Genomic DNA, 13,053 nt, shown 5'->3' with positions numbered 1-13,053 from the left:
GTGCAATTGAAAATACTGTGAATATTTATCACTAGTTTGATAGCGCTTATCTCAAAAGCCGCGCTGCCCTCACATTCCTTGCAGGCTTTCTGTCTAGAATTGGCTAAACGCAATGTGTTCTGTAAAGGAAATAGTTAAAAACTCAATCAGTGGATGCCATTTGATCGCGAAATACAGTTAGTTTAGCATTTATCGTCGTTCGACTCCTCTCAGCTTACTACTGAATAATTTTTTTAGACTTGAGAAACCCTACTTTTAAAGATTTCTTAAATTCCTCTTTTGAAAAAGCCGCTTCATTAGGCTCCAGGAACAGCCGCAAACAATTTTTCGTGGCCCATGTGAAAAGCTGATATTGAATCACTCAAGAAACTTGTCATTTTAGTATTTTAGTTAAAAAAATAAAAATTCTCCTTTTTCTAGTGGACGACAAACAAATTCTCAGCACAGCTATGTCTAACGAGCAATTCAGAGCTTGTCTTATCGTGACACACACATTCTGCAGCTTGCAGCTTTAGTGAATGAGGAGCCCGGTAACAGAAAAGTGATCAGGCTTGAAAAAAAAAAAGAGATAGCGTTTTTAGCTGGGTCCATTATTATTCCTGCAAATATTCCTACGAATATGCGCAAAAAAAATATTGCGAGGAGGTTTTATTATTACGTATCGGTTTAAGTGCGTTTTCGCTTAAATACAAGATAAGGAAATAAAGTGCCAGAAATTTTCATATTATGCATCGATTTTAGAACCACTTTCGCCGAAGTGAGAGATAATGAGAGCCAAGGTAGAAATTTCTAATCAACCAGTACTTATTTATACTACGTAGGTTTCACAGCGTGGGAGCAGCCGCTTGTAAAAGTAGATAAGCCTAAACTTTCGTACCCTTCTTCGTTGCGTGATATCGGTGGTCTGAAATTAGATAATAGCTTCGTGAATTCGACCACCTGCAGCCATAATTTCACGAAAGAGAAAAGAGTGATGTCGATATCAGGAAACCCTAGACTCCCCAGTTCTCAAGTGTCACCACTGTTCTAATGGCCGAGCACTCCGTCGATCCACCTAATACAAGAAACGTCACGCAGCATTTCTCTGATATGCTTCCTTCACATACGTACATCACAAATTCCGGAGCCACAGCTCCGTATACACTTTGAAAAAGGCGTCGCTAAAAATAATTTCATTGTTGATTTTTAAACGCGAACACATGGACGTATGCCGACTGACATATTTTTACTGTCTAAAGCTCTTACCTTTCTAAAGTAAAAAACCGCAGCAGTGCTGTACATACTATTCAGTGGGAACTACATTATGTGGTTTTTAGTAAGTGTTTTTTAGTAAGTGTATTGCGGATATTTGTTCTCCTCCCACCAGCAATGTTCCGATGTGTAACTTCAAATGACTTTTTGTACATTCTCTCTTTAGTGACATATAACGCGTTATGTTTTGTTGAGTTCTTTCAAAGTTTGATGTTTCCTTACGGTTTTGTCGCGACACTCACCCTTTGTAACCCCCCTTACACAATGCCCTGCAACAAGGGCCTGTAAGGTATTTTTTAAAAAAATAAATAAATAACGTCATCTACTTGCAGCTCCTAGACCTCGCTTAAAGCTTGTGTAATGATGAATAAGTCATGGCAGACCGAACACGAAAGCGTTGCGAGATTATAGCCACGCTTCCGACGGAAATGATACGCACCTCAAAAGAAAGGGCATTTTCGTGGATGTGCCTTGCGTTTCTTGAGTGTACATGTCGATCGAACAATACTGTAAAAATGTCATGTTTCAAAACCAACGATTTCCTACATATTCTCTCTTTTTCTCGCGCTCTGTTTATAAATATGTATCATAATCAGCAGCAGCAGCCTGACAACGTCCACTGCAGGACAAATGCCTCTCCCATGTTCCGCCAGTAAACTCGGTCCTTTGCTTGCTGCTGCCAATTCATACCCGCAAGCTTGTTAATCTCTTCTACCCACCTAACCTTCTGCCTTCCTCTAACCCACTTGTCTTCTCTAGGAGTCCAGTTAGTTACCCTTAAAGACCAGCCGTTATCCTGTCTACGCGCTACATGCCCGGCCCATGTCCATTTCCTCTTCTTTATTTCAACTATGATATCCTTAACCCCCGTTTGTCCCCTAATCCACTCTGCTCTCTTCTTGTCTCTTAAGGTTACACCTACCATTTTTATTTCCATTGCTGGCTGCGTCGTCCTCAATTTAAGCTGAACCCTCTTTGTAAGTCTCCAGGTTTCTGCTCCATAGCTAAGTACCGGCAAGATGCAGCTGTTATATACCTTCCTCTTGAGGAATAGCGGCAATCGACCTTTCATTATTTGAGAGTGCTGGCCAATTGTGCTCCATCCCATTCTTATTCTTCTAGTTACGCATATACTGGCGATGGCCCCGTACAGCTTTAGAAGAATCATCACCAAGGTAGCACGAGTAAGCTAGCTGCTCCAACCCGGCGTACATCCATTCGGGGCGATCAATCTCCGTCTTTCCTTCCTGCTGAGACTCCAACTCGTCCGCCGTCCTCATATCAACAAGTGTGCCTAGCGTATTGTTTTTCTTGGGTTTTCTTCGTTCTTTTTCTTAATACGTGCTAGTGCGTTTTCTTTCTATTTTTTTTTTCATTCGGTCATCTTCATTTCAAACTTCCAAAGATCCAAATGCTGCGTTCAAGCGAAGGCGAGAGCGGCACGTGGGAAGCAGATGCTAGTAGTACCGTCCCGGCCACCGCGTGGTGCGAGAGCCCCGTAGAGTCCAGTGGAGAGGCGCTCCAGATTTGCGCTGCCGCCGCCGTGACGAGGAGGAGAGGCGATGCCGCCCATCCCGGAGCATTTTGTCGCGGCGCGCATGCGTCGCGGCTCCCGTAGGCGGGGGCGGGCACATGACGCCTGGCGCACGTGACGGGCGGCGCGGCTACGCGTCACTTTTCGAAACGCGCAGACGCGCGCCGTGCGACTGTAGTCCTCGACGTGCGCGGCCGCGGGCCGAGTGGCGCGCGCCAGCCTGCGCTTTAGAAAACACCGAGGCGTGGAGATCCGTTCCCCGGACTCCGTGGCGTAGCTCCGATAGTAAGGGGGGGTGGGGGTGGGTGGGTTGGTTGGTCCCGTCGCGGTAGGAACTCGCGTGAGCCGCGGTTATGCTGCGTCGCTACCAAGGGGCCGGTGGTTCGGCGTTGGACCTGGCCGAGCTGCAGCGCGAAGAGATCATGGGCGCCGCGCCGTGCTCGTCGCAGGACAGTCCCGACAGCGGCCACAAGGAAAGCCGGCTGCGACGCGTGTTCACCGCGCACGTGCGCCGCCACAGCAAGAAGCCGCGCCACGGCGGCTTTTCGCTCAACAACATGCTCAAGGAGCCACTGCGCCTTGTCAACTCCGTGCCGCTCAACTTCGACTTTGGCAGGTGAGATGCCGGCAAACATTTGGACGGCCAGGCCATCGTCATCTCCGTAAACGGCGCCTGTTTCAAAATAGCGGGGTACTCACCTCTTGTTAACGCTAATTTATTACTTTCACTGGTAGTTGTCTGAATCTCGTTAATGAAGCAGCCTCCAGCAGGACGATATATGTTTGTTCGCTAATTGTAGTAATGGGAACAATAACTGCACGGGTGTTTATTTGTGCCGTACCAGATAACTGAAAATAATAGATCTTAAGTAGTTGTCCTATTGTTTCATAACATAAACCAGTTATCGGGCTTATCCCTGTGGGGCACATGCTTTTCACTTATGAGGCGGTGAACTATTATGCTGTATATCTGCAGAGGTAAGCAAGTGGCTTGTTGCTTGGTCAAAGTTTACTAATAATCCACACAGGTACGACTAGCGTGCAGTGGGTTCCTACCATTAAAAATAATTTATTACACTTCTGTGCTGCATCACCTTCTGCATTAACAAATAAAGCCACATGCACCATGTGGTTTTGTGCAGACACCACTGCGACTTTTCTTTCTTGGTATTCTGTCGAGAGCCTACTGTAAGCAATAACGATAGGGAGTTTTCGAATCATGGACCCCAAAGTTTGCGGCTCCAGAGCTTTTTGTGTACGCTAGCGTCGGGTCAAGCAGGAGGTGAGAATTTTTGAATAGGGTGCCACTCTTACCGATAGCGACTTGTGGTTCTCGTGCCACGCGCACTACGGCTTCAAAGAGAAGCTACTACAAAAATAAAAGTAAAACGTGCCGTTTAATATTAGCAAAAATATAACTTTAAGTTGCATTTGTGTTTAAAAAAAAATAAGTTTTTTTAGTATTACAAGGCAACTTTTTTCTCTTAAAGTTATCACACGCGGTTTTATTTGTCAAGTTTATGAGCCTTTAAATGCCAAAATACCTTCAATATAACTTCACAAGAGTACGCTGCTAACCGTCACTTCATGCGTCCCGCTATGAGTGTTTGACGAAAAGTTTTTCGTGGCAGGCTTTCGGGCTGTCGCTCAATTCGAGAAATAGCGTCCCCAACGCAATACCCGAACGCTGTTTGGGTTTCGCGCATTCGCATTGGCCTCGGTGCTATTTCTCTGTGTCTCAAAGTTTCTGCAGCCCCTATTCGAGAACAGCCTAACAATTCAGCCCCGCCGCGGTGGTCTAGTGGCTAAGGTACTCGGCTGCTGACCCGCAGGTCGCGGGTTCGATTCCCGGCTGCGGCGGCTGCATTTCCGATGGAGGCGGAAATGTTGTAGGCCCGTGTACTCAGATTTGGGTGCACGTTAAAGAACCCCAGGTGGTCAAAATTTCCGGAGCCCTCCACTACGGCGTCTCTCATAATCAAATGGTGGTTTTGGGACGTTAAACCCCACATATCTATCAATCAGCCTAACAATTCATGGGGTTTGATGTGCCAAAAGCAAGACATAATTAGGAGGAACGCCTTACTGAAGGGCTTTGAAAGAAATCTTGAACACCTTGGGTTCTTCAGCGTGCACCCTAATCTGATACACGGGCCTCAAGCATGCATTGTACACACCTCAAAAAAATACAGATGCGGCTAAGCGGTCGAGAGTGCTGCGAACAACAAACGCTCGATTGAACTAACCTTGAAAGAGCCGTTGATCTCTTGAAAGTCGACACAAACATACTGCACATGACCAAAGGCACGAAAGAAAAAAGTGCAAGTAATGTCGCAGTCGTCTGACCTATGCACTGTTAGCGAGTGTTTGTTCGTTCGCGCAGCTCTCGTTGATGCAAGCACTCAAGGCGAAAGAAATCGCGTTAAAGTGACCCGTGTGGCAATTTTCACGTGCTGCGTACATTCATTTATGCCTTCAGATTCCAAGTACGAGGTATTTAGCTTCGAACCCGACAGAATTACATATTGACTGTTTTACATAACGCCCAGCAACTTACCACCTTGAAAGCTTTCTGTGCCCTCGTTTCGAAAATATAGCGCTTCCTCGTGAAAGCTAAGTTATGTGCCGGGCCAAGCACAAACTAGAAAAAGAAAAAAAGCAAGAAAGTATGGCCACAATGCCAAAGAGTAGAAAGCTTCCGCACTGCTGTCATGCGGCTAAAAACGTGCAATCGATGCATCGCGCTGGGATGCAGGCAGACCTTTTATCGCATGGGAGTATCGGATGAGCTACTCGGTGTGGCGCATGCTGACACCGAAAAATGAAGGTTCGTGCGTTACATTACAATCAATGTGCACTGAGGCTTGACGCTTTTGCACGCGTGATGTACACCCATTGATTGGTTGATTGATATGTGGGGTTTAGCGTCCCAAAACCACTATATCATTAAGAGAGACGCCGTAGTGGAGGGCTCCGGAAATTTCAGCCACCTGGGGTTCTTTAACGTGCACCCATATCGAGCACATGGGCGTATACAGCATTTCCGCCTTCATCGGAAATGCAGTGATGTACACCCACTCAGAGTCTCACATTTTGGGGTCGCGGTTTAAATAATGGTCACAGTGACGGCCTCATTCTGATTTGGGGCGGAAATGCAAAAACACTCGTGTATTAATATTTGCGTGGTTGTTGAAGAATAAAGGCGCCCCTTTTTACCTATTGCAGTTATTTGGATGGACATGATGTGGGCGAGTGGAATGGGTGCGGTAATGTTTTCACCCGACAGCTAACTGAACTGCACACCAACTTGCTGCAACTATTGCGAAGAGTTCTGGGTAAACAATGTATATATATAAAAGATCACTTCTGTTATTGCACTATTACATTGAACTTTGTGTGTAAACACCGTAACATATTTCAAAGGAAGAAGGAGCTGGAGGGAAGGACAGAAAGCAGAAAGAAAAACCAAATGCGGGTCAGGTTTGCTATCTTGTGCTGGGAGAGGGGGACTAAGGTATAGAAGAGATGAGTAATGAGCACGTGCAAAATTTGTGCCATTTACAACTTTACCAATTGAAAAAAAAATGGCGTGTATCTCGACAGTCAGAAAGAGCTTATGCGTTATTGTAAACCGGTTTGTGAATGTACTGTGCTGTCGGACGCGAGACCTCAAGACTGCCACTTTCCTCTGTAACATCAGCATATGTTCAACCTGATTTGTAAATGACAATAATGGAGCAGCCATGGTTTCTACTGAAGGCTCTAAGGTACCGGATTTAAAGTATCCAATGCCCGTTGTGCACACTGACCTGACAGTGATTTTCGCTTGCTCATACAAACGCGAGTGACATATAAGGGTAATCAACTCATTAATCTTTTTGTCCCTATCAGATAGCCTGCCAGTCAGAAGTTGAGAGTTCAGAGTGGCCGATGGGCTCTTTGAATGAATGTGCGGCTGTGACTTCGGCAACGTAGGCCAAGCGGCGGCCTCACTGGCTACCATGGTTTTCATGGTGTCCTGGTTAGTATCGGCCGCCCCTGATCTGGCTGGTAAGCCAGGGTGGAAAATCAGGCCGTTGCAGGAGCACTGCAGAGCTAGAGGGCTTTTTTTTAACGGACGTTAGAAGCTATGGTGCCACTTCCTGGTGATCTTAGCAGCCTACCAATCGGATGAATCGATGGTCACACTTCAGTTATTTCAAGACAGCTGCTTCCCTTTCAACGTTTCGCCAAGAGCTCACCAACCGCATGACGTCTACCCAAAATAAAGATTTGTTTAGTCGTGAAACATCCATGTTCCTGAGATAAATAGCTGAGAAAAAGTCTTCAAACAGAGCAGTTGGTGGCCACATTTTCTCGCTGTGCTGTGTACGATGGTTCCCGCTTGGAGTAAAAAAAAATGGCAACACAAATGAGAAAACTGAATTTTTCGTTTAGCAAGCACCAAATAATAACGAGTTTAAGGCCAACAAAATCACTTTACAAAAGCAGGAACAAAAAAAAAAAACTTGTAAACAAAGGAGATATTTGAGGCTTCATCTTCTATTGGTGCATCTGGCTTGCAGACTGCTTTAGAAATACTGTCACCAAAAAAGAAAAAAAAAGGACGTATGACGCGAAACTGAAAGTTATCAGCGCAGCGATAGGCATTTTCAAGATTCGTGGCGCTTGGCCAGATAGTCTAAAATCGATAGTCAAGTGGCGTTGGTCAGTGGAGCGTGGCTCATAACACGAAAAAAAAAAATGGACGCTGCTCTCCTTAGCTAGCACTCATATACTTTGGACGAAACGTTGGGAGGCAGAGCACTTCAGCCCACCTTGTTATAAACTGTGCAACGCCTTGTGATAATTACGGTGAAATGCTAATAGGCGTGCATTTAAGGTGGTGGGAATGGCCACCTGGCGTGCCTGTAGCGCTCCACCCTCGGCGTCCAGGTGCTTGAGCCGCTTCTTATTTGTGACGTCATATGAGAAGATTGAAGATACCGCGTACCGGCTTACCAAAATCTGTCGTGCTCGTATGCGAGTTGATTTAAGTAGCAGCATAAAAGACGCGACAGACAGATTTGTCTGGACCTCATGTGTAACTTTGTGAATATTTGAAAACTTATTGACTTCTCACCAATTCATCTTTAAACGCCAGTCTCTTTTTTTTTCTCACACCACGCACGCAAAGATGGAACGATGGATAAACCAGATAAGAAAAAAAACGGATTAAGGCGAGACCTCTTTTAGTGAACATCTGTGAGATTCGTAGCGCAAACGTCCAGTGATCAAAAATAAACACTGTCTCCCTCCCCGCCTCCCCCCCCCCTATGGTCAATCGAGATTAAAAATACTGGGGCTGGTGAGCTTACAAACATAAATTACAAACATGCCGTAGATATTGAAGCACATGAGTTATTATTGAGATCATAGCTATTAAAAAGAGATTGTGACGCGGCTCGCCGTTCTTCGTATTATTTTACTTGGCTTATCACTGTCACGCCGCTAGCGATAGTGGCATTGCACATTTCAGAAAACACCTTTCATAACATCCTCTGCGCACTAGTATAGTTGCCTCCGCTCACTTGGAACAAATGCGGATAACATATGGAGTGTTCAAAAATAACAGCGTATATATAAACAAAGGTGTTAACACGCGAAATACGAAGTCAATATATGTACAAACAACGACTTTGTTTTGAACGTTTTGAGGATACAAAGAAAAAAACACACACATTGTTATTTTTAGTCTCACTGCCTTCAATTGTGCTTCAAGGTGGCGAACACAGTGGAGAGCCCTTGGATGTTTCCGACGATGCGCGGTTTTTTGTTCATTTTTTTCATGTGCAGGTAATCGTTTACTTCTTTCTTTTTTTTTTTGGTTGTCAACGTCTCTTATTGTCCACCTTTTCGTAGACTTTTTTTTTTCTTACTCATTCAACGCTAGCCGAGTCCACCGATGTGCGTTTTGCTCGGGACAATGCTCGGTTCATCAATATTTTTAGACATGGTTGGTGCTCCCTGCACCGAGCTTTGCAGCTGCTGCCCGTTTTGTTTTCTGCAACGGAGCTTCGACACGCCGAGCGCATTTCGCAGCCGGACAAGTCGCCGCGGCGCGCGGGCCGAGTCCTCTTGCAGCTGCGTACATCCACCTCGGCATATTCTCTCGCGAAGCCACGAGAGGATGGCCAAGCAAGGCGCGTTGTGCTAGCTTGCGCTCGCTAGCAGTGCAGCCCGCCTTGCTGGCCGACGAAACGTGCACGGCCGTAGTCTCCATATGTGCATTGTCTGCAACTCTCCGCATCTGGAATATTGTTTTGCGTGGCGCGTGCGTGTATATTTTAGCAGCCGCACACGACAACACGTGTGGCCGTATAGTGAACCGTATGGACAGAGGCAAAAAGAGACACATACTTAAACCGCTCGGTGTCAATGTTGCGAAATCTGCCGCAAGTTGAAACCATGTTTTTTTCTAGGAAATAACAAAAACAACAATTCTATTCTTTTTAGGCTATTTTTCTCGATAACGATCCGCCTTCTGTCTACGCATTATATTGTGCATGTAATTTCTCAATTCAGTGCGAGCATGCATAGGGATTTGATCACCTCGCTTTACTTCGACCGGTGCCTCGCTATACAGTGGATGTCTCAGTGCCATGGACTGATAATAAATGGTGCCCGTATCCTCAAAAAGCCCTGAACTGAATGCTGAAATGGTAAGATGCCAGAACCACAGCATGATTATGAGGTGCACGCTATATAGCACGGTTTCATTCCGACCGCCTGCAGTTCTTCATTACCTAAGTAGGTAGGTGTTCTTCTGCTTTTCTTTATTTTAATTATTAATTTTTTTTGCGTTTCACTCATGCTGGAATCGGGCCAGCATGGCCGGTAATCGAAAACGTGGGTTTGCGCTGAGCAGCACAATTCTGTAGCCGGTAAGCCATCACGACAAATCAAGAACTGTATAACGCTTCAACAGCGCACAAGGTGAAATTCAAGCCAATCCTCATGCTGCAAATTTTCGCTAAGAGCACTTGAAAACTACACTTAAGAAAGCAGACCCTTGCGAATTCGGCCCCATCACTTTTATTAGCGACACGGGAATTTCTGGGAACAAGCTCATGGGCTAGCGGTGATGTGCAACTCGTAGACGTTGCCCCAAAGCAGAAAACAAGAACAAAAAATAATAAAAAATACTTTTTCTTAAGTTTTTTTTCTTTTGCTGCTGCATTGTATATGACAATGGAAGTATTCGTCGCCTTTCACTAAATATCTCTCGCGACTGTATAAAAAAGCACAGCAAACAACAACTGTAGTTCCATACAGATATTGGTCGTAAGAAGTGGGCGTTTTGCTGCGAAAGGAAACGTAAATCACTGCAATACCGGGATGTGGCTAAGGAGAGCGGAAAAATTACCCTCGTCGATACAACTATTTTTAAGCGGCAGCTGTATGAGAGTGTTTGAAGCTGTTTAAAAGAAAACTCCGGTGTAGTTTTGACCATATTAAAATATTGTTATAATCAAATCTGATTGGCATTCCTGTAGCTACAAAGGTGCTTCAATTTGCTTGAAGACTCATCAATAATGCAATATAACCTAAAAACAGTGCCTCGAACCGATGCGACTAGCTGCTTCACTCAGGGTACACATATGCGCCACATAAAACCCAGTTATAATCTAAACATAGTACACTTGATTCTAGCGCTAGACAGAAAAACATGGCAATATCATGCGAGGCAGGATCGATCTGTGCCAGCATTTTGGAACTTGACACCGACGATATCGGTGACTACTTGACCACGGAAGAATTGAAGTTTGCTTTTGACTTATCCCCTCGCGAAGCGAGGAAGAGATACGTGCATGTCGAATGCAAATGTCCCAAACACGAAGTGGCCCGCGTTCATTTGAAGGCCGAAGTCCGGAATCGGCTAGATAATTTTTGAATTCATTTTCAGAAAAACTAAATGGCTTTCAGGCATAATATTTACCCCATTTATTCAGAGCATTGAAGAGTTCTCGTTTGGGAGATTCCTTAGAAATGCCTTAATTCAAAGGAAATATTCCTGGAATTCCACAACTAGAATCTTCGCATCCATCAAAAATCCTCAAATTCTGAAACCAGATTGCTATTTTTGCAACATTCTAGTTCCCACGAACGCTTCCATGAGCCTATTACTTGTTTATATTACCTGCTAAATCTGGGGCAGTTTCTGAAAGTTACACTTGTTCTGTCGATGCTTGTGTCTATAGTCCTGGACTCCTATAGTCGGCCTCCTTGGAGGCTGCTGAGCAGGTTTGGCTCATAATCTCCTTATTCGTTTAATACTAAGTTATTTAAGGTAAAGCAATTGCCACTGAATGGGTATAATATAGGTGAAGTACGATTTTATGCTAAAAGTGCTATTTCTACTCGGTCATTTTTTTTAAGTCGCTCTTGTTATGTGTACCATGTATAAATACGAAATAAAGATCAAGATCGTTTGAGTGCAGAACAATCTCAGGGGGAGCCTTTACAATCTTGAGATGCCCTAAAAAATTTGCGCAATGGTGAGAACGAATAGTGGGTACACAACTTCATTATGATCGATGTGATCGAAACGACGGTGGTCTGGCTTGATAATGGGAGTTCAAAGCGACGCATGACAAAACTTGAATAACATGCGAAGACAAGCTATGCATTGGCTCAATTGCTTTAGGGGTTAATTACACCAAAGTTCACTCGAAAGTGCTCCGCGTAGCTACGTGCTATAACGCCGTATATTAATATATACACGCAATCAACGATTAATCGACAAATATAGAAGCCCAATGTATATCCAGAAAGAACACCTCCTTTAAACTATAGGTTCAGTAGGAAATGGTGCAGTACTAAAACACAGTCGTTCCAGAATATAATTCAATTTGCAGGACATCTTGGCTGACACCTCTTCAGTTCACTGGCATATACGCAAAACTGACATGTACGCAAAACAGACAGCTTGCTCCTTATCATCCCGCCAACATACCCCCCCCCCCCCCATTTTTTATGGGGGGGCGTAAAATGGGGAGGGTGTCGTATTAACCTTAGTTCGGTTCGTACAAACACAACACTCTAGAATTTCCAGGCCTACTTTTTCAATCTCCCTCAAGATTATTTTCGTACGTTTATAGCCACAAAACACAAATATGGTTTACAACGTATCGATTAGGCGCATCGTATTATTCGCTTCACCGCCTCTGGCAAACTCCGCCGATTTAGGGACGGGCCGCATCTTAGCTGCTTCTCCGCGCGCATCAAGCGTTCCTTGTGACCGTGATCGAGTGCACCTGAAATTACTTTGCTCAGGAGCATGACCGGTAGTCGGTCAGCGACAACATATACGCATGGCCTTCGTAATCCCCCTTCCCACGCATTCAATCAATTCCAGCGCAGATCTCTGGCAGCCCTTCTCATCTTGCTCAAGACGTCTCCCTCCAGTCCTATGTCAACGAATCGCCTGGAGCAACACACTGACCCTCAAAGTGCAGACTCTCTGAGGGCTCGAAGCGCCGCGTCTCAGTTTACAGTGTCAGTGCCTACCGGTACACCACCAACAGCCTTCAACAGCCTCTCGCCCTTGGCCACTGTCCATCGGCTTCTTGCGCGTGGCCACAAAAAGTAAGACTGCAGCTGGGAATTTAATCACATCCTCTTCTCGTTTGCGAACGGGACGAGTATAAAGGGTGGGGGGGGGGGGGGCAACCCAACCATTTCACCGAGTCACGAAAACGCGAGATGCGAAGACTCTTAAATGATTACGCAATGTTTCAACAAGCCGCAGTAAGCGCACAAGTTGAGCAAAAAATGATGAAATGCGCGGGAGCCATGCGAGCCATCGCACCCATGCAAGTGTGCCGGCACGTTGCAAGAGCTCGTGTGCAGAAGGCAAGCGCGGCAATCCAAGCTCTTGCTGCATCAATGCGTGAAAACAGAAGAAAAAAATGATATGTGCATTCCACACATAGTCGTAATTGGTGATGCTTTGGTGGGACAGGAAGGTGAAGAGACCAAAAGCGTGCTGCATATTTTGATGACGAACACACCTTTCTACCACCACATGATTTAGATTTTATAAAAACGTGCCACAGGGTCAAGGGGTGTCAAGAGGTGCGCAATAAATTTCTGCAACGATAGCGTCCCGTATCTTCGCTTTACTTCTCTACACAAATGCAATACCTTTTTTCACCTGTTACAATGCGCATTCTGTAACATGTTCGGTGTTTTCCCTTCGGCATGATGATGACGATGACAGTAGTAAG

At 45.2% G+C, this 13,053-nt stretch overlaps 1 protein-coding gene across 4 annotated transcripts in view; it reads left to right on the top strand.

Moving 5' to 3' along the window:
- Window positions 1–3,057: 3,057 nt before the first annotated feature.
- Window positions 3,058–13,053, top strand: part of LOC119187884 (GTPase-activating Rap/Ran-GAP domain-like protein 3) — a 458,831-nt gene continuing 448,835 nt past the window's right edge. The window contains exon 1 of one of the 4 annotated variants that reach the window (XM_075878790.1): window positions 3,058–3,401. In XM_075878790.1, the coding sequence (XP_075734905.1) occupies window positions 3,139–3,401 (263 nt within the window). In that variant the 5' untranslated portion in view covers window positions 3,058–3,138. The remainder of the gene's footprint in view (window positions 3,402–13,053) is intronic. The other 3 variants (XM_075878791.1, XM_075878787.1, XM_075878788.1) reach the window with 3 other exon arrangements.

Source organism: Rhipicephalus microplus, chromosome X (assembly GCF_043290135.1).
Source record: "Rhipicephalus microplus isolate Deutch F79 chromosome X, USDA_Rmic, whole genome shotgun sequence".
In the NCBI taxonomy this organism is placed as follows: Eukaryota; Metazoa; Arthropoda; class Arachnida; order Ixodida; family Ixodidae; genus Rhipicephalus; species Rhipicephalus microplus.
Note: the sequence above shows the minus strand (reverse complement) of the source record. Positions and strands in the feature narration are given on the sequence as shown.